A 22,720-nucleotide genomic window follows, 5' to 3' on the forward strand; every position below is an offset into this window, starting at 1 on the left:
GTTGAAAAAAAGGTTCTAATGTGTACCAATCTAGCTCTCCTGTCTTGACAAATGAAGTAGATTAGGTATCATCTAATTTTTCATAACTGGTCTTAGAATACCTCTTGGCTATCATTCTGAAGATCAGTTTTCATTGTTTAGCTCTAGGGAGATTGGATTGAATATGGACTCAAGAAATTTGTGACTGAATTCCTAAAAAGAAATTGTTTTGAAAATCTACCTCTTAAAAAAGAAGACAGAAATAATCAAGACAAAAAATACTTGCTCTCCTCCAGGTAGTATACTAAGGGCTGGGGATATAGACAGACAAAAACACTGTCCCTATATTCAAGGAGCTCATATTCTAATGGAAGAGACAACATATAAAGACTATGCACATACAAGAAAAATACAGGGTACAATAGAGATAGTTTTATAGCAAAGGTACCAGTAATGGAAAAGGGGGTGTGGGAATTTGATAAATTGGATGTTTGGATAATTGGGCTATGAGATTCGTACGACATATTAGCAGAAATGAAATACTTGTCAATAGTCATCATACTGTTCTTGGATATCGAAATATACAGAAATGAAAATCTTCATTCCTTTAGGAAAACAGAAAATTCAGGACCCAACAGCTATTTAAATCAGATTATTACCTCTAGTGATAGATTTTAGAAGGTGGCTAATCTAAAAGAAAAAAAAAAGGAAGCAAGGCATTAGGGATAGTAAAATGTAAGGTACTTGAGGACAGGAATTATTTTCGTTTGTCTTTGTATCACTTAAAACAGTACCTGGCACAACAGGCACTTAATATTTTCTCATTGAATTGAATTGAGTGGAATTGCTTATGATTTCTTACCAATATTTTTGTTTTTTCCATATAGTGTTGTGGGAATGTGGTTGGGCATATTGTAAACTTGGTCTTGCCTTCTATAGGAGCCATTGGTTTGGAAAATCTGCTTGCCTTATTATGAAGAGATTGACAGCAGTGTTACAAATATGAGCAAGAGCATCAGAGAGAATAGCCAGGTTGCTGGTGGTGTGTGTTTTACTAAGGAGAAAGGTTTGAGCCAGGAATGACCGCCATGCTAGATTAACCTGCTTTGCTTTACAATAATTCTCCAGCTATGTCCTATTAAGCGTAATGTTTTCTGTTATGTTGCAATTAGGCTAGAATAGTGGTGATTTATTTTGTTTGTGCATTCCTGAAAAATGGACCGTAGGAAACAGCACAGTGTCATAGTTCCTAATTGCTTAGACAAAGTTTTCTTGGCATGTATGAATGGGTCCAGATTCTGTTTATCTATTATTATTTGAAGTGGGCAGGATATTTATTTTCTTGATAAATATTAAAGTCCTGTGGGCTCTACTGATTAAACCAGGAGACAGATGTTTAGTGTGTGAGAGAAGGACATGGGAATCAATCAGGTATTCATTTTGTGGAGAATCAACTTGTGATTTATCTTCTGAATGTAAACAAGAAGGAGAGGACATTAGTAAATCAGTGTCAATTCCCATTGATGTAAAAATGATCCAATTCCCCCAGGATCTTACATGTTGTATTGTGTCTGTTTTTTAAACTAAGTGAACTTAAGAACCTTGTTTGTCACTTCACTAGATTGAATGAAGTTATTGGGACCTTCAGTTTGGGAAGGAGTGCAATCCTAAGAATGTGATTTTTTTTTTCTTTTAAGTTCTAAGTATGAACATCTCTTGCCAGTGATGAGGAGAGATCTGGTATTTTACGGTTATAGATTTATGGTTGGAAGGGATCATAGAGGCCACTGAGTCTACCTTCCTCATTTGATAAGAGGGGAACAGTGTCACCTAGCTAGTAACTCTACAAGTTTTCTACAGAAAACAGGATTTTCCTAGGACCAATGTCCTATCAACTATGGAAAGCTTTGCTCAGTTATGTCGAACTGGTAGTTATGTTGGGACTTTACCTATATGTCTTAAAGTTGACCCTTTTTAGATATCTTTTTGGACTAACAGTTCCTTTTCCCCTCCAATTCTCAAATTATGGCTTTTTCAACAGACAGACACTAATCTTAAAAAGATACTCTTCCTCTGTTTTTTTTTTTTTTTTCTTTTAAAGAACTTCTCCTGAGGGTCAAGGAACAAGTTTCTCCCTCAGGATAGAGAGGGAGAGATCCTCCTATCATACATGAGTATGACATACTTATGTAGACCATTGAAAAAAATAATTGTGAAGAGAGAATGTGTGTAATGGGGCATAATAATAAATAAAGATTAATAAAATTAGGACAGTTATGAGGATTTTGAATGTCAAGCACCGGCATTTTGATTTCACTGAAATTCTCAAATAGATATTGAAGTCCTATTAATAGAGCAAATTCTCTCATTTGGGAAGCTCAATGAAATCACAGGGGTAGTCCTTATTAATATCTTATACCTGCTAATATTAAACAGTTTGGGAAATGCAGAGACACAGCCTGTCCCAAAAACCCATAATGCAGTTTTAAGCTTTAATAACTTCAGAACTTTAGGTATTCCAAATGTACAAAACATATAACTTAAAAACATAATTATCTGAATTTATTTTTCATATATCTAGTTTTGAAGGATAATTTTAAATGTCAGTTTTAACAAGGTGAAGTATCTCATCATTATGCATTTGCCTTTGAGAGTTTTTAAATGATGTTTTCTCAGGTCATTGGATCAGTAGAACACTTGGCTCATCTGATCATTTGATCCATCTCCATTAGACTTTTTCTAGTCATGTGTCGAAATTGCCACATGTATTAAAATCTTGTTTGCTGGATGATCTTTACAATATATTGTAAAAACAATTCTTTTAGTCACTGAGCAGCTGCAGTTGATGAAACTTTTTAAGTTTCAAAATTGAGTAGAATGATGTATAGCACAAGCCAGTTATGGTGAATTTTAATTAGAAACATCAATATTTTAAATATTCAAAGAATTAAACTTTAACTCTTTTGTAAATATGTAATAATCTTATTATTATTTTTTTATTTTTTGGTATACTCCTGATGTTATTACAATTTAAAACTACATGAAGATTTTTGGAACTCCTTGTATATATTGGCATGGTTTCTGCTCTCAAAGAAGAACAGTATAATGTGATGTATAATTTTATGTGGCTGTAAACCATATGTATTTTGAATAGAAGAGAGAAGGTTTTGTAAAATCAGTGAAACTTGAAGTAGGCCTTGAAGAATGGATAGAAGTATAAAAATAAAAGCATTCTAGGCTGAGAAAATGCCATTTGCAAAGTCAGAGAGTTGGGAATGAGTATGGCACACTTGTATGGACCACTGAAGAATTGATTGTGAAAAGAGAAGGTATGTATTAGGAGTAATAATAAATTAAGTGGGATTAATAAAATTGGACCAGATTGTGGAGGATCTTGAGTATCAAGCAGTGGAATTTTATTTTATGTGGTATGAAATAAGTAACCATTGAAAGTTTTCTGAGAAATAAAATAGAGATGAATATTAAGAAAATTAATTGGGCAGTGATAGGTTGAATAAATTAGAGGGGAGGAGACTCTAGTCAGGAAGCCCACATGGAATGATACTAGAGTAATTTAGGATAGCTGCAGCATAGAGGTATGCCAGTGACAATTCAAGGGAAATCTCCTAAAAGTAATTTCTTGGATTGTATCTCTGTTAGTTCTTACTGGCCTGCCAGAAGGCTTGCCAGAGTTAGTTGACATATTTGGCTTAAAAGCTCAGGGGGTTTATTTAGATTGGAGGGAAATTTGCTTTAAACTACATGTTACTTTGGTTTTCCTTTTCACTCTGTTCTTATTCACAAAGCAAGTGAATCTGTGCCTCATTATTCTTATTCAGTCTGTGAAGCACATGACCCAACCACCTAAGGGGCACAGTGGGGAAGAAATGTTTTGTAGGTCAGCTTAATGACTTTTAGGATGGACTTGTAGTACGGGAATTGGCTTAGTATTTGGAGGCCACCTTTGTCCCTGTTTGAGCTAAAAATGTCTTAAGGAAGCAGCAAATGTTTACCACAACTAGTTGCAAAAATATAAGCTCCAGGGTAGTAAAGGTTGACCATCCCATGAGCTCCTGCTATATATTCCCAGAATATCCATGACATACACTCACTGTTATAAATGGGTTGGGAGTAGCTGCTTATTTTCATCCCTTTTCTCTGAAATGATCTGGCAATAGATTCTCTTCAGTACCTGGCAAAGGTAGACCCTGAAGGTAAAGTGCCACATGTAAAGATACTTTTTTTCTAAAATGAGGGCTAAAATTGTCTTTCCTGGGATTGTTTTCTGATTCTAACATTCATTTTAATTTAATTCAGTTCAACTCAAGTCAGTTCTATCATTAATTAAATCTAACTAGAATTTTTAAAAAAATTAATTTTTAATTTATTGAATAAGACAAGTATTTCCATAGTATAATTAAAAAAAAAACCGCAAATGTATTATGTACAATTTGCTATTCCTTTAAATTTTTTTTCCCTATTTGCCATCTTTCATTGTTGTTATTTGTCCTTTGTTCTCAAGAGGACCATGACATCAGGGAGGTGATGCTATGACATGCATGTGAATTAGATTTAAGTGAGGGAGGGGGCAAAGTCACTTGCCTCACTTTCCCTTTCAGAGCCATCTGGGTCCATAGGCCAGATATAGACCAGGATGACTGGAGATGGTTGTAGATGAAAAGGGGGAGACCTTGGCCTTTTTAAGCTAAGGTCTTCAACAGGTCTCAATAAGCAGCAGTCACTGTGTAGAAGGGGGAGAGGCAACACAGAATCTAACAAAATGAATTTGAAAAGCATTTGTTAAATCCTTACTATATGTCCAGCATTATGCAAGGAACTGGGAGTACAAATACAAAGTAAAGCCTTTTCCTGCCCTCGAGGAACTTAGATTTTAAAGGATTAGGGCAGATAATCCATATAAGGAGTGTTATCATGGACAGGCAGCTATGATCAGGGAAGTCATGAAGACCGTGAGTGGAACAATAGGTGATCAATTAACAGCTCCTATGCTGTGGCAATAATAGTGTTACTTGATTAGAGACAAGGATGGGGAATTAGTTACAAAGTCAGGAAGACCCAAATTCAAATTTTCCCTCAAATATAGTGACTGTGTGATCTTGGGAACAAATCGCTTAACTTCTCAGTGCCCCCAGAAAATTCTCTGAGATTCTAAATTGCTGAATAATTCCAAATCTGCATTGTGGAGGATATTTCTTCATAGAAAGTTTCTTATACACATGAAATGATATATCCCTATGAAAACAAACAGGTTTTCAATTTGCTGTGCTCAATATTGAGGCTATAAAAATTTAAAAAAATGCATTTTATACTTTTATATAACTTTTCAAGTTATACTTTGGAAAGTTACATTCCATTGAAGAATACAACATATACTCAGATAAATATGAAACAAAATAAGATATGATGGTATGATGATATCAGAAGAAAAATCCTTACAAAACATACTGATATCAGCAAACTTATTAAATACCTACTATGTGCAAGGCATTTTTCTAGGTTCTGGGGATGCAAAAAAAAACCCAAAAAATAGTCCTTCCTCGCTAGAAGTATACATTCTACCAAAAATAATAGTTGATAATTATATAGCACTTTATAGCTTAAAAAATTTCTCACATATTTTTGAGGCTTTCCTAACAGTATCTGCATTTTATGGATGAGGAAATCCATACTCAGAAAGCTAAGAGATTTGCTTCTGGTCATGCTGTTAATAAGTATCAAATATGGTATTTGAATCCAGATCTTCAAGAATCTAGGAATAATACTCTATCTGCCACTCTGGTAGTTTGCAAAATGAGGCAGAGACCTCCTAGTGGCTTCATAGCCTGATACCAAGAAATGTTTCTTACTTTCTTTCTTTCTTTTTTTTTCTTTTTCTTCCAAGAGATACATAGGGTTTATTCTAACACAACCATACCTATCTTTATTCCCCATTGTGTTCCTCTCCTCTGCTATGCAAATTCCTAATTTCCATTTTTTGTAAGCATTCCCCCACAGCAGTTTTGACTTAATTTATATTGGGGCATCCATACTACCAACTTCATAGGTACCACTAAAACCAAAACAAAAAAAACACTTCTCCCCCTCAGTTTACTTGCCCTTGACCCCTCCCCTCCATCACCTTGTGACTGTACCCCTTGTATTCAGAATAGGCTGGAGTCCAGGCTCTCCATTTTTTCATTTTGGGTAGGAGAGTCAAATTGCATAGGCTAAGCAGGTATGAATATGTTGTGATCTTCAGTGTAGATGTCATCATATTATCTTTTCTCCTCAAGCCCACTCCTTTTCCAGTTTTTCTATTGGTTTCAATGCTCTTCATCCCATTCTTGTAGACACCAAGGCTCACAAACTTATTATCCTCATTGATTCCTCACTAAGTGGTGTCCCAACTTTCTGATCAGTTGCCAAATTTTGTTATTTTTACCACCACATTGCTCACTTTTGTTTCCTCTCCATTTGTATAGCTACTATCCTAGCTCCAACTCTGATCACCTCTTTTCTGGAAGGCAATAACTTTCTTATGAGTCTTTCTCTCCCCCTTTCCATGCTCCACATTGCTGCTGAAGTAAATTTTCTAAAGCTCAGATCTGACAATGCTCTTTGCCTACTCAATAAACTTGAAGAGGCCCCTGTTGCCTGTAGGAGCAAATGTTTCAACTTTATTTTATCCTTTTAACAATTTTGTATTTTTCATATTAATTTAAAATAAATGATTATTAGCACAGTAATACTTTTATATAATTTTGTTGGGGTATATGCATAATTCTTTTTTAATTGGTGGGTGCACAATCAAAAAAATGTTTCAAAGCTGCTGCACTATGGAGCACCCATTTTAGTACCAGGTATGTACAAGGCAGGGAGAGAGACTGAAATGATCATTATGAGTTGGCAACTTCCATATGGATCTTATAGTTTACTGTAGATATCATAACTGAATGATCTTTGAATTACAGGTTTCTCAAAAATGGGTAGGTATCTGAGAATGTGGAAATTTTAGACTCATGAGAAAGTTGGTTAGTCCAGAAGAGTGCTCTCTTAGAGATTTTCTGTTTTTTCCTTTTTCCCTTCCTTACTGTTATATCTATAGGGGTGCTGAACAAAAGTGAAACTGATAGGTGACTCACAAAGAATCAGTTATGATCTCTCAACCTGTATGTGTATTAGGGATCCCTATAGTCTCTTTCCATTTCCTGTGTGAGGTGAAAAAATTGATATTGAATATCCGGGCTGTTAGTCCTCTTTCTTTCAGTCTTAGCTTTTTAACTTATAAAATGGGGATGATACACCGTACCCACTGGTTTGTGTAGTACTAATGGGGCAAAGCTCATAAAAAAGCTATTTTTGAACAGGCAATTATTATCACTTCTTTCTTTGGTTCTTTGTTTTATTTCTTTGGGATTTCCTATTAGATAAATGAAGTGCAACCTGTTAGCTTTTGTTGAAATTATGACATAAAAATGGCTGTGTATATAACTGTTCATTTCCTGCCTTACAGGATCTTGGCAACAAAGACCTCAACAGGGATAAAATTTATTTGATTTGTCAGACTGTCAGAGTTGGGAGGATGGATCTCAAAGATACTAATTTAAAGAAATGTACTCAGGGATTAAGGAGACCATTTGGGGTGGCAGGTAATTGTGTGCATCTTTCTAGAAGGTTTAATTCACCTTCTGTTGTAAACTGTTGTTTTTTTCTTTCTTTATGTGGCTGAATTTAAAATATTATTTCCTCTGTTTCATCTAGAAATGCTTTAACACCTAGATTTCTGATGACTAAATCAAAGTAACTGGTGACCTAGTCCCATTTTGTGATGAATAATTGGATGCAGATGTCTAGAAATTGAGGAATGAGGGTATACTGAAGTCTGAATAGTTATTTGCTCCTCTCTAGGGCCTAAGGGGAGGAGAGATGATTCTGGCAGTATGTAATTGTGAAGAACAAATCATTAAAAATAATGTCCAAGATAAGAGATCAAAAAATGAATCTCCTCGTAGCTGAAGTCATGATGAAAATGGATATTAAGATTAGCTTGTCTTGTTGGAATATCTGGGAAAAGAGAAACTTACAAATAACAGGATGGACATCACATAATTTCCCAGGCTTCTTTGAGATAACTATCTGTAAAACTATCTGATTCTCTAGTGATATGATTTTGATTAAAAGATTGGATTATGGAAAGAACACTCCATCCTTGGCTCTGCCATCAGCTCCCTGGGTGACCTTGGGATAGTTCAGAACGCCTTTAAATGTTTCCTCATTTGAAAAAAATGAGGGACCTGGATGACCCAGTTATTCATAAGAGGGCTTGCCACTCCAATATTTTATGTTCCCTTTCTTAACTTATTTATTTCTGGATAGTCAGCTACTGAGGTCAGATTGCTCCACTTTCGGTAATCAGTTCCTTGCCATCCTAAAAAAGTCAGCAGCAGCATATTCAAAGTTTTTTTTTTTCTCTCATTCCCCCTCCCCATAATTCCCCTCCACACAAAAAATAAACCCCACCTTCTATTCTGTCTTTGGCTCTTGTATCTACTCTCCAGACAGGTGATTCTCCTTGTTTCTATCTGCAAAACCACAAGCAATATAATAGCATAATAAGGCATCAACTAATTCCTAAACACACACACACACACACACACACACACACACACACACACACATATATGAAAGTTTTCTGGGTGGGACAAAAATTTGCCTTAAGTAACCTGGGTCTTCTTTATTACTAATTACTCCTATCTGTTCTGTTTATTTTCCTCTGCTTTTTGTGTTTGTTTTGGAAAACCATCAAGAATAAAGTATCTTATTTACTTTAATCTAGGATTCTAGGATCTAGGATTAGGATCTAACATTCAAAATGGCATACTGGCTCTTGGGTCATATGCTTGGAAATTACTCTTATAATTATCTGTCTGCTTAGGTGAATTTTGACCTACAAGTTGTTCTGATTCTTTTTCTGTTCATATCCTCTGATTCTGACTTATCCCCCCCACCCCAATTATGATTCCTGACTTTGTCTTGATATTGATAAATTTCCTCACCCTTCAAAACTTCCTTCTTTTTCACTGGTCTTGACAGCTTGTCCTTAAAGTCTTTCTGATACTTCCTCTGTCTTGGTACAATCTTAAACAATGTTTTTTTTTCCCCTTACCTTACTAGTTATGGATATAACAGACATCATCAAGGGGAAAGCAGAAAGTGATGAAGAGAAGCAGCATTTCATCCCCTTTCACCCGTAAGAAATCATAAATTTATTATTTTTTTCCTCTTTACATAAATCACATTTCCACTTAGTTTACTTCACTCAATTACATATAGCAACATATTTCTGAGTTTGACAAGGCCATCTATACCAAGGGTAAGAAGACAATGAGGTAGCATGGTATAGTGGAACATGCTTTGTTCTTGGAGTCACAAGATTGATGTTCTAGTCTCAGTTCTGCCACAGACTTCTTGAATGGCTTTGAATAAACTATATAGCCTCTAAAGAAACCATTCAGTTTCGTCTGATGTCAAAAGGAAGTGTTAAGCTAGATTTAGAGAATCTCTAAGTTCTCTTCATACTCTAAAATTTTTTGCTTCTTAGGATGATTCTTTAGCAGAACTAAATATTGGAAACAGAGTATGAGTCTGGTGTTGTGTGGGCATTAATTTGACAAGGAAACCAAATTATCTTTTTCTGCTTGAGAAGTAGAGAGTAGAATATTAGGATCAATTTAGCATGTGATACCTTCATTTTACAATAGGAGAAACTGAAGCCCCTGAAAGAAATCACTTTTTCAAGGTTTAGAGATACTGTTAGAAGTGGAATTTGAAACCAAGTCCTCTAACTCTGGCATTACTGCTTTTGTCATTGTACCCTGTTGCTTCCACCATGGAGTAATGTTAAATAAAGTCAGTGGTAGTCACTCAGTGACTTTTGTTTGTGTAGAGTGACCCTAAAACAATCCTCTCACTGCCTCTGTGATATTGGGCAAATCAGTTAACCGCTGTGAGTCTGTTTCCTCTTTTGTAAAATATGAGAGGTTTGAAATCTATGATCTATGATCCATGATTCATATTAGGACTTAATCTGGAGTAAGAGATTTTGTAAGCTTTGGAAGCTACAAATCTTTAAGAATGTGGGAACTCCTACTCATCAATCTTTCCTTAGAAAATGACTTTAAGTCAATGACATCTGTGATCATGCATCTTAGGGGCATATTCCTTTGCAAAAGAGGAAAAAACAACTGATTTCCTAATGGGGCTCAAAATTGTGTCCCTGAGCTGGGTCTGAATAGCTATATTTACCTTGCTATTATAGACCAGGGTTATTAAAATTTCCTAAGAAATATCTGATGGAGGGAGTGAGACATCACAGAGTTCCTTAGTTCTACTAGCCTGTATCCCTATGAGTATGAGTATGTCCAGCATTCTCTGTTTCTTTCCTCCTCCAGGGTAACAGCTGAAAATGATTTCCTACATAGTCTCCTGGGCAAAGTTACAGCCTCCAAGGGGGACAGTGGAGGTCAAGGTAAATGAGTGGTCTTTATTTGCTTAGAAATTTTCAATGCCCCCAGTTAAAATTAGAAACCCTCAATAATTTAGTTTGCTCTTTCAACAGATTGCAGAGAGAAGGAGAGGAGATCTCACCTGGTCTCTCCAAGGGCACCAGAGAACATCTACTTTCCAAATCCAATTAATTTTTCCGTCATCAATCCTTGTTCTTCTTGATCTCTCTGCATCCTTTGAAAATGTTGACCAAATCCTTGTTCTGGATTTTCTCTTTCCTCAGCATGATATAAAATCATACTTTTGCATTTCTTTCTCCCCAACTTTCCCTAATTTAAAAAATATTCTTTCTGAATCTTAAAGTGGCTGTTTCCCAAGATTTTGCCCCACACCTTTTTTTTTTCACTCTTTCTTTATTCCTCTTATGATCTCAAGAATCTCTTCTATATCTCACACCCTGACATCTCTTCTAAGCTGCAGACCTTTATCTTCATTTGCTTCTAGAAACCCTCTCCTGGATGTCTGATAAGCACCTAAAATTTAATATTTTTGAAACCAAGATTATCTTTCCTCCCTGACTATTTTCTCTCCCTAACAGTGTTTCTGTCATTGATACCACTATACTCACAGATTCCTATATTGGAAACTTGGATATTATCTTAAATTCTTCTCTCCCTTGCCTCTCATGACTTATTAGCTATCAAATCCTGCCAATCCTGCCTCTGTAACATTTATGACATCTGTCTCCTCTCTTTCTACATCCTGATGATAGGTCCTGAATTACTGTATCACTTGCCTGAACAATTATAATCCCTTCCCTATGTATCTCTCTATCTTTGCTTCCTTCCCTCTTTATGTCATCCTTCATTGTTACAAATATAATTTTTTTTTCAAAGATATAGAAGAAATTCAAACTTCTTTGCCCAAACATTCAAGATCTTTTACCTTTCCACTAGTCTCAGCCTTTTCCCAACATTGCATTGTTCTACTCTAGAACAATGTTCCATACAAATCGAAATGCTGTCTTTTCTCCCAGTCATACTATATATCTTCCTATCTACGGGTCCTTCCAATGCTGTTCCATATACCAACAATGTCTTCTCTTTCCCCGTTCATTTGTTCAATTTCTATCCCAGTCAAATGATACCTATTTAATAAAACTTTCCCACTTAGTAGCACTCTTTTACCCTTTTACTCCTTATTTAATGATGTTTCTCTCTTTTCTTGTGTATTGGTCACATATATTATTTTGTATTCTTTGTTCAGGTTTCTGTATATGTGCCATATCCTCCACTAAAGTGTACTCTTAATGAACATAGGAATCATGACTTATTTAAACATTCTATCTTTCCCAATGTCCAGGACAGTGCTCTTCTTAAGTATGCAGCAGTTGCTTAATAATATCTCTTCAATGGGATGGAATTGATATTAGATAGATGGTGATAAATTATTTTCTTTTGGTAATGTGATCTTTCCCAATAACCAATTCCTGCAAGGAAGGCCTAAGGGAAAATGGAAGAAGTGGTTCAATTCAGAAGATAAAGTAATTTATCCTAAATACTAAAAAAAAAAAAAAAATCTTCCTTTAGGTCTCTGGGTGACAATGAAAATGCTGGTTGGAGACATCATTCAGATTCGGAAGGACTATCCCCACCTGGTAGATAGGACGACAGTGGTGGCCAGGAAGCTTGGTTTTCCTGAAATCATCATGCCTGGTAAGAGTCAACCCAGTCTGAAATAAATTCATTTGTATCTTTTATAACCTTTGGAGAAATAGGAGATTTAAACTGTGTGCTGTATAGGAATTCTTTTTATTTTTGGGAAAATTAGAAATTGCTAAATTTTAATTCTGTTGTTATTGTTAATTTAATTCAATGAATCATGGGACAAATGAAAGGTCACATATATTTCCTATTGAAGGGATTCTTGGCATATTTTATCAATTTTTTTGTTATTTTTATTGATGGATGTAACATTGTTAGTTCAAAGCAATGGGTCATCCTAAATAATTATCTTTGATTTTAAAATGTCTTTCCACCTACAATGGAACATGAATATGTTCATCTTTTGGTTAACTCAATATGAAATACAACTCTGAAATGTCCATCTTGCACCCATAGCTTAAACTTCTTTCCTGACCGTTATTCCTAGCTAAGAATGATTAGCATAATCTCAGAGATTAATGCAAACTCCCAGACTATGATGAACTGCTCCTTCACATCTTTCCTAGAGCAGGAGAGGTCCTTGTTCTTAAAGTCAGTTCTTGCAAAAGCAAGATTTGGGTCAGATAATTGGGAGCTAATTTGGTTAGATCAGTGAGAGTTGACTATTTGTGGAAATGGACTAGGATTCATAACTCAGAAACCTATCCTTGGACTAAAACCCTGTGAAATAAGTTATTTTGCTACATAAGCTTGTAAGATCAAAGAGCCAGAGTGGGAAGGATTCTCAGTCAATCTAGTATAATTACTCTTCAGATTAGGAAATGGAGACCAAGGGAATTTAGTGACTTTAGAGTCCCTGTGTTTCAGTTTGATTATCCTACAAATCAATTTATTTCCCTGCTATCCACAGATATAAAAGGTATATAGTGAAATGCCTCACTATAAAGAGACTGTGATATGGTTGTTATCCTTGTTCCCAAATGTTATAATTGGATTCTCCTATATTTGATACATTTTTCTTTACTGTGAAAAAATTTATTTTCCTCTAGTACTTCCTAAGAATCTTTCTCTGGGTTACTGAGTCAGCATCTTATTATTCTAGTATTCTGAATAAATTATAATTCACTTTGATCTGTTCCCCTATCCAACAATGTGGTTTGCCCCATGGGATGCTCACTTCTCATTGCTAGCTAGTCAAAGAATTGAGGAAAGTTATTCTATTCCACTCCCACTCAGTGAGAAGCATAGTGATTTATATTTGGCTGGAGCTCTTAAGCTGATATTAGTTTTCTTGTCTTCTCTTTGCTTTCCCAGAAGGTGTCACTATAGGATGGAAATTAAGTTGTTTAACTTAAGGGGAAAAAAAAGGAAAAATAAACCCCAAACCATGGATAATTTGTATACCTACTCTTTTCTTTTCTTCTTTTTTAATTATAATTTTTTAATTTACAAAACATATGCATGGGTAATTTTTCAACATTGACCCTTGTAAAACTTTCTGTTTCAACTTTTCCCTCCTTCTCCTCCAGCCCTCCCCTAGATGGCAGGTAGTCCCATACATGTTAAATATGTTAAAGTATATATTAAATCCAATATATGTATACCTACTTTTTCAAGATCATCTCTCAATTATAGCTTCTTTTCCCATGAACCCTCCTTTGTCACCTCCAATCTCACCTTCTTTTTAGGATAAGTGTGTACTTCTGATTGTTGCTTATACTAAAATGAGGAAGCAAAATAGATGGAAGTTCCCATCTTGTCTCTTAGCTCAAATTTTTCTGCGCCAGCTGAAGTGAGTTGGCTGCTCCCTTCTTGCTGCCTTTGACTTTTGAATCTAACTCTTGTCTTTCTGCCTTAGGGGATGTCAGGAACGACATCTATATCACCCTGTTACAAGGAGACTTTGACAAGTACAACAAGACAACGCAGAGGAACGTGGAAGTGATCATGTGTGTCTGTGCGGAGGATGGCAAAGTGCTGCCTGTAAGGGATTGCTCTGTTCCTTTCAGTGACATAGGCAACTTCTAGGGGCCTCTGCTAGTAGAAAGATTTTCCCTCTAAATTCTGTCCTCTCTTATGTTGGCTTTTTTTGTGGTATTGAACTACATGATTTGTATTTTTCACTAGGCCTGGATCTCTTTTCATGAGAAGTTACATATGTAACATTGTAGAATAGAAACTAGAGACTCAAAACTCTAAAGTCCTGGCTTCCAGTCATGTCTTAGAGTCTTGCTAGCTGTGTGATCCTGAGCAAGTCATTTAACTTCTCTGTGCCTTGGGTTCCTCATCTGTAAAATGGGGATAATAATAACACCTACTTCATAGAGTTATTATGAGGATCAAATGAGATGCTGTATATAAAACATTTCGCAAACCTTAAAGGTCTACATTAACGATTCTCAATTTTGGGGGTCTCAAGAAGCATTTAAATTCTTAAAAATTATGAGATACTCCAAAGATCTTCTCTGTGATGGTACTGGTCAATATTTACTGTGTTAGAAATTACAATGGATTTGTAAAATATCTTTATTTATTAACTTAAAATAATAATTGATTACCTGTTAACATACCATATTTTGATAAAATATATTCTCCAAAACAAAATCATTTGGGAGAAAAGTGCCATTGTTTACATATTTTTGAAAATTTAAAAATTTCTGATTTTACAGAATATAGATGGATTCTTACATCTTCTTCATTCAATCTGTTGCAATAAGTTGTTTAGAAAATGCATAAAGAAAATCCAGCCCCAAGCAGATATATAGGTAGAAAACAGAAGAGTATTTTAATAGGCAAATAATGTCTTTAATCTTTTTATGAAAAGTCAAAACTTTCAAGTCAAAAACTTGAAGACCTCTTAGAGTCTTTGGAGATCTTTAGAGTTCTATAAATTACATTTTGAAAACCACTGCTTTGCATAAATGTGAACTCATTTAAATATATATGGATAGATATCTGTGATTTCATTAATAGAGGAGAACTTCTGGTGAGAAAATGCCCTGGACCAAGGTAGATCAATAAATGTTCTTCAGTTTTTAGTCTATAAGATTGCCTAGGACATGAGAAGTAAAGTCACTTATGAAAGATCATATATCCAGTAATATATGAGATACATTGCTTGAATCCAGGACTTCTTGAGTCTAGTCTCTTCTCCTACTACATCATGATGTCTCTAGAAAGAACTTTCTTCCTTTTCTTTCTTCTTTTTCCTTCTTCCTTTCCTTTCTTCCTTCCTTCCTTCCTTCCTTCCTTCCTTCCTTCCTTCCTTCCTTCCTTCCTTCCTTCCTTCCTTCCTTCCTTCCTTCCTTCCTTCCTTCTTCCTTCCTTCTTCCTTCCTTTTCCTTCCTTCCTTTTCCTTCTTTTCCTTCCTTTTCCTTCCTTCCTTCTTCCTTCCTTCCTTCTTCCTTCCTTCCTTCCTTCCTTCCTTCCTTTTCCTTCCTTCTTTCCTTTTCCTTCCTTCCTTCCTTCCTTCCTTTCCTTCCTTCCTTCCTTCCTTCCTTCCTTCTTCCTTCCTTCCTTCCTTCTTCCTTCCTTCCTTCCTTCCTTCCTTCCTTCCTTTCCTTCCTTCCTTCCTTCCTTCCTTCCTTCCTTCCTTCCTTCCTTCCTTCCTTTCCTTTCTTTCTTTTCCCTCTTTCTCAGAAGCCTTTTTCTTTGATCTTAATTTAAAAGTTAGCCTTTTCCAATTAAAGAAAAAAGTTGTCATTATCCTTGTAACCTTTACTCAGTCAGTGTCTATGAGAAGATACACACCAAAAGGAAGAAATTAGAAGTCTGGAAAGAATGTGGTAACTTGGGATGTCCCCGAAACAGACTTTCTGATCCCTTTATGTAACCTGTCAGTGCTCAAGCAGAAAATCTGGTAAAAAGTCAATTCCTAATTTGGTCTCCAGGGGGCTAGCATAGTACACTTAAGAATGCAAAGCATATAGTTATAAATATTTATACAGCATATGTCCTATACAATTTTCATCATGTGTGTTTACATTTATTTGCTTATTTCTTCTTTAAGCTTCTCAGCATCTGTGTCCAGTGTGTGGGAGGGTTTTGCTTCTCTTATTTCTCCTTTTATGCTTCTGAATTTAAAAAAAAAAACTCTCAGCTATATGCAGACATTTAAGTCTAGGTGAATATTCACTCGTTGATGTGGCATATAACCAAATATGAAACATAGGGGTAAGGGAGTGGGGAGTGCACATCAAAAGGGATAATGGGAAAAAAAGTGGTACTGTATGACAGTCTCAACTTTCCTCCTTTCCAGCTATGTGACCTCTGGGGGATTCCATTAACTCTTCTGCTTTGTCCTCAATCTATAAAAAGAAACCAAAAACCATTTCTCCCAAGTTTTTAGAATGAATTTTTCTTTAAACCCAACCTCCAATCTCATATAGGTGCAGATATTAAGAGACAGAAATTGAAGTGTCTGGCTCCTCCCTATTCTGTAGAATGTCTAAGACCTTACTAACAAAATTCAAATTAAGTGAGAAAGTATCACTTTGCCCATAGTCATATAAAGGAGAAGAAGAATTTTTTTTTAATCTTAAAGGAAAATTGCCTTTCAGGGAGTCCTCAATCCTTTTCTTTGAAGATATTTTTACTCAGCTACCCATTAAAGTACTCTTGAACCTGCTTCATTTTAGAACATTGATATGGGTGCTTCTCTGATGTTTCTCAAGGACATATTATAAAAAAGTTAGAAAATCAGAACATGAGCTTCTTAATAGTCCCTATCTCTAATGGATTATTTTTATTTAGAACTTCATAGATTTTCCCTGAATGGGAAAATGAGTATATAAGTTAATTTTTAAAGTTTTGAATCTGAATAGTGCCTATTATAATGATGTGAGGAATGGTTATAATTTCTAGTGTTATATTTTAGGAAATTATTAGGGGAATTTAGCTAACTACTGAAAATCACCATGGAAGCCTGTATAAGGTCTTTTCCTATTTACAGAAATAAATACTATTGCCTAATTAAGTACCAGGCAGCATATTCAAATACCTCCTGTGAAAAAAAGAACAGAGTCCTTTGAGAGCCCCCTTCAAAATATAGATTTCTAGTATTATGGCCAAGTCTGTCATGATCTAGATGTATCCTGCCCTTGGGAAAGGCTGGGGCAAAGAGCTGTAATTATTTTTCCAGTTAGCAATGCCCTTGTCCTGCTTTTAATTCTTTTTGGTTTGGCTGAGACTTCTTGAAATTGGGGAGACAGAGAAAGGAGAATTTGAATTAGAACTGATTGTCCCACTGTTGGCAACTGCAAGGCAGGTAGGAAAGGAAAGTTGAGCCCTTCTAGAGAGTGGGTAAATATTAAGGGATAATAATAGGAACTGACATTTATATAAGGCTGTAAGGACTGCACTGCACTTTACATACCATATCTCATTTGATTCTCACAACAACCTTGTGAAATAGATACTACTGCTATCATTACTCCCATTTTACAGATGAGAAAAATGAAGGCTAAATGACTTGTCAATAGTCAAAACTGTTAGGAATTATTAGAGTTTTTCTTAGCACTGTTCTTTTCAGTATATCATATTATCTTCACTCAGGAGGATCTTAAGCATCGAATTCAGCTTGGATATCTGCACTGGAGATGGCATGATATCTAACAACTCTTCTTGGACAAATGTTATATCTGCTGCTGGCAATAATCTTATAACATAAATAGGCTAGATAACAACCTCATCTTAGAGATAGGATTGTGTATACACTTCTCCCAGGCATCATTCTCTTAAATATGTTTTCTCCCTCTATTAGAATATAAGTTCTGTGAGGGGAGGGTCTCTCTTTTGTATTTAATTCCTTAGTGCTTAGAATAATGCTTGGAACACAATAAGGGCTTAAAAATGTATTTTCATTCATTCAACTTACTTGCTAGACTACTTTACAAGTTCTATACTGGGAACCTGGCATCTTAATTTCTTAATTAGTCATTCAATGTTTAAAAAATCTTTATAGTGTACAAAGTGCTGAGAATAACAAGACAAAACAATTCCTTTCCTAAAAAAGTCTATATATGTATACCCATGTGTATATATGTGTATATACACACACATATATGCATTTGTTGTTCAGTCATTTCAGTTGTGTCTGAGTCCTTGTGATCCCGTTTAGGTTTTTCTTGGTAAAGATAATAGAGCAGTTTGCCATTTCCTTTCCCAGCTCATTTTATAGATTAGGAAATCGAGAAACAGGATTAAGTGATTGTCCCAAGATCACACAGCTAGTAAGTATTTGAAACTGAATTTGAATTCAGGTCTTCCTGACTCTAGGTTATGAGCTCTATCCACTGCACTATCTTTTGCCTATACCCATACACATTCACACACACATACATGTACACACATTATGTAGACATATACTTTATAATACACATACAAATATAAAAGATTTTACATATACAATATATAATATACAAATTTGTATATATGCAATGTATATACACAGATATATATGTATACTTATATATACATATTTCACCCTGTTCTTCATATATGGAAACGTTCACATTTATTGGTGTTTGTAAAGTTCATAATAGCAATTAGTGTTTACAAAACTATTAGAATGAATATTTGGCTATATAGAAGAACTTTGTTTCTGTCTTTCACCTTATTCGATTATATCTCCCAGAGTGGGATCACTGGATCAAAAAATATTAATTCTTACATAATTCCAAATCATTATCCAGAACAGCTGGTCCAATTTACAGCTCCACAAATAAAATTCTGATGACACAGAAATGTCATATGTAATTATAAATAATGACTTTAACTATAATATTCATTCTTTTATTCAACAAACATTTAAAAACATTTTTAATGTGCAATGCACTGCAGTAACACTGAGGGAAATTTAGATAAACAAGACTTGCTTCTTGTCCTTAAGTAGGTTCCAAATTTTTTATCTGGGGCTGGCTGGACTTAGTAGTAAGGAAGCTCCTCTGCCAATGCAGATAAGCCATTTGACCTGAATTTATAGTCTTTGAGATTTGCCAGGGAGCACTGTAAGTTCAATTGCCTTGCCCACAATCAAAGAGGCTACAACCTCATTTAAAAGTAAACTCTTTGAGGGAAGAGACTCTTTTCGCCTTTCTTTGTGCATCCACAGTTCCTAACCATAGTGAATGCTTAATAAATGCCCATTGATTTGGTTTATAGTAAAAGCAACACAATGTTTACATAGACAAAATGCATAGCCCTCATATCAGTAGGTTTTCTCTTGATGAGGGCTCAGGTATAATTAACCAATGCCCTGGGTTATTTTTTCTTCTCCTATAATTGAGAAACTTTGAGATCTGACATTCTTCCAAGGGAAGTCACCAGCTTCTTTTTTTCAAGAGCATAGGCTCATAAGACTAAAAACATAAACAGTTTGTCTTAGTTACAATGTGCTACAAATAGGATTTCTTTCTGAACCCATAAAATATAATTATATACTCTCTCTTTTCCATCAGTGAGTTAACTTCAAGAAAACCATTTCATCCCTGTGACTTACAGAGACTCTAGATAGGGTTCCAGTGGAAGGTAGTTAGGATTCCTCTGAATTGGCTCTCCTGATGAAACTTGTAAATTCTATTGGGGTAGACAATGTGTGTATCTGAACATAAGAGACACACAAAGTAGAGAGAAGTAAACTGTAAAGAGGAAGGTATTAGTAGATAGTACTTCATACAGAAGTGGTACTCTAGATAGCCAATGAGAAGGGAGATAGAATGATACAGAATGATAGCACAAAAGCCAATATAGGTGAACCATAGTATGTGCTGGCGAGAGTGAAGTATAGGAAGGCTGGAAAGGAAAGGTAGGTGAAGTCAGGCTGTGAAAAATGCTTACTGCCAGATAGGATTTTGTGTTTGTTCTTAGGGAGTCATAGGAGTTTGTGTTTGTTCTTAAAGAGTCACTGGAGTTTGTGTTGGAGGTGCTACATCTGCTTTTTGAAAAAGTGCCCCCAGGGATCACCACCTATTGTGACACAGCTGTCCTTTATAGCATTTAGTCTGCATATGACTCTGCTTTTCTTTGTCCTTTCTGGCATTTAAGGATAAGGAAAATGCAGGAGTGAGAGAAACAAACAACACCTAGTTCCACTGTGCAGCAGAAGGCTGCAGCAATTATTATATCCTCTTTATGAGGATTTGGAAAAGAATTGGACTCTCATTTCAGATTGATTTGTGTAGCCCTCAGTCTTCCCATAAACTCAGGTTGGTCCTCAGTGATATAATAAGCCAATTCAAAGTTTTCAGTTTTATTTTCAAAGCTCTGAGACAAAACAGAACATCTCAGACTTGGGCTTAGGGATGGATGTAGGATGGGGAGTAATGATCTTTCAAACCTTAGAAACTGTAAATTCTCACCAAAGTATGAGCTGATCTTTTGAGACACTGAACTCATAGCAGGGGTTTTTACTTTTTTGATCAATCTTTGTTCCAGAATCTATAAGCCAAGCAGAATTCACTGACATTGCTAAAACTGTAAACCTAGAAAGATCACCCAATGGGTGGTTTAAGTCAGAGTTCAGGTTTCTACAGAAATTCCTACAGTGCCTTATGCATTGGACTCCCTGCATTCCATCAGAAATCAGTGAAAGGCACTATGCAATGACACTTGTAGCATGGTCCTTAAATGTTTTTGTCCCAACATCCCTTTACACTTTTAAAAATTGTTAAGAACCCCCCCAAAGAACATTTGTTTTATCTATAAATATTTACTGTATTAGAAATTAAAACGTTAGTAGTTTTATAAAATAGTTTTGACCTCTAGGAGTTTCTGAAATGGTCTCAAGAACCTCCATAGATCCCAGGATCATTCCCATGAGTGTAATGGATAGAATGGAATCAGAAAGATCTGGATTCAAATCCTGTTAATATGCTTCATAGTGTTTTACTGTGGGCTTGTCACCAGTGCCTTTCTAAGCTTTAGTGAGCTCACCTGCAAAATGAGTGAGTGGGGCTAGATGATTCATTGGGTCTTTTCCAGTTCAGCACCCTACTCCTGTGATTTCCCAGGTGTGGACACTTCCTCCACAAATTCAATTCCTCTGCTACATGAGAAATAATTTGTAAGGGTCGCTGTGGTCAACCTAATGATGGGCCACTAGGAAGTTAGCCTGGCTATTATGAAAGTAATGAAAGTTTCTACTGGACTCACATATAAAATTTGTATTTGGGATTATTTTTCTGACATAAAAGAGAAAGATTTTAGTAGACATTCTAAGATCTGACTACTTTTTTGTCAATTCTATTGGATTTGAAGTGTCTTGAAAGTATGTTTTTGTGTTTCAACATCTTAATAGAAATTTAAAAGCCAGAACCTTTTCCTAAGGTCACACCGCATGGATGTCTTTGAAAGTCAGTATCCTCTCTAAGTATTCCTTTCAAAAGGACTCTTCATCCTGATTTGAAGCCAAATTAGATTTAATTGTACATAGAATCAATTAGTTGGTAGAGCACAAGACGAGTCAGGAAGGCCTGCATTTAAATCCTAACCCAGATATTGATTAGCTGTGGTCTCAGCCTCAGTTTCCTCATCTGTAAATGGAGTTGACAATAATATCCTTCCTTTCTATAGAAAGGTGGACTATTATTATTTGAATTTTTTGTTCTTTGAAAGCCCAGGATGGAAAAATAAGTTCTCTTCAAACAAGCAAGCTTTTTTCCCCCATAATTGAGTTGGAGTAAACAGGCATTTAGTATATATATAAAATATATGTGGTTTTCTGCTATGATGTTTATGCCATGTTGCCCCTCAGAGTCTCTCAGTTCTAGGTCAGTCACTTAACCTCTCACTTTCCCAGATAATTCTATACAAATAGTTGCACAGCAGGTCCTGATCTGCATTAGTATAGTTTCTATCCCAGTGAAATCAAAATTTTGAAGAAACAAAAAAAAAGGGTAATTACATACATATAGATATACATATATATGTATAAATGTGTGTGTATGTATATATATATATATAGTTGTGGGTTTTTTAACCACTTTAGAATTTCAAACATTTGAAATTGATGAAATAGCAAAATATTATGTTAAATTAGTAAAATAACATAGAGCATTATTAATATGTAGTAAAATAATAAAATACTATAATATATATTTTTCTTCATAGCTATCACACACACACACAAACAAACATACACATCCAGGCACTGTAGAAAGTCCTGCAGTAGACAGAGTACTGGACTTAAAATCAGATTTCAATGGACTCTTTAGAACCTGATTTCAAATCTTCCCTTGGACACTTGTTAGCTGTATGACTCTAGGCAAATGTTACTTAATCTAATGTCAACTTCAGTTTATTCCTCTGTAAAACAGGGATGTTAATAATACCTACCTCACAGGGTTGTGGTAAGGATCAGATAAGCTGACACATAAGTATTTTGCAAGACTTAAAAGTGCCATATAAATATGATTCTTCTTAGTAATAATAATAATAACTTAGACTTATTTCTTGGTAAGCTTCTGCCATAAATATAGGAATCAGAGAGAATAAAGGTAGCCTACTCTGTTTTTCCAAAATTACTACACAATAAGTATTCTATTCATGAACAAAATAAATATAAATCAAATTTA

The 22,720-nt window shown here is 35.3% G+C and overlaps 1 protein-coding gene across 1 annotated transcript in view; it reads left to right on the forward strand.

The window, feature by feature from the left end:
• Nucleotides 1-22,720, forward strand: part of DOCK2 (dedicator of cytokinesis 2) — a 449,319-nt gene that overhangs the window by 15,340 nt on the left and 411,259 nt on the right. Inside the window, exons 8-12 of the mRNA XM_051978885.1 lie at nucleotides 7,493-7,628; nucleotides 9,154-9,229; nucleotides 10,431-10,507; nucleotides 12,075-12,200; nucleotides 14,008-14,132. Of these exons, the coding sequence (XP_051834845.1) occupies nucleotides 7,493-7,628; nucleotides 9,154-9,229; nucleotides 10,431-10,507; nucleotides 12,075-12,200; nucleotides 14,008-14,132 (540 nt within the window). The remainder of the gene's footprint in view (nucleotides 1-7,492; nucleotides 7,629-9,153; nucleotides 9,230-10,430; nucleotides 10,508-12,074; nucleotides 12,201-14,007; nucleotides 14,133-22,720) is intronic.

This window comes from Antechinus flavipes, chromosome 2 (genome assembly GCF_016432865.1).
Source record: "Antechinus flavipes isolate AdamAnt ecotype Samford, QLD, Australia chromosome 2, AdamAnt_v2, whole genome shotgun sequence".
NCBI lineage: Eukaryota > Metazoa > Chordata > Mammalia > Dasyuromorphia > Dasyuridae > Antechinus > Antechinus flavipes.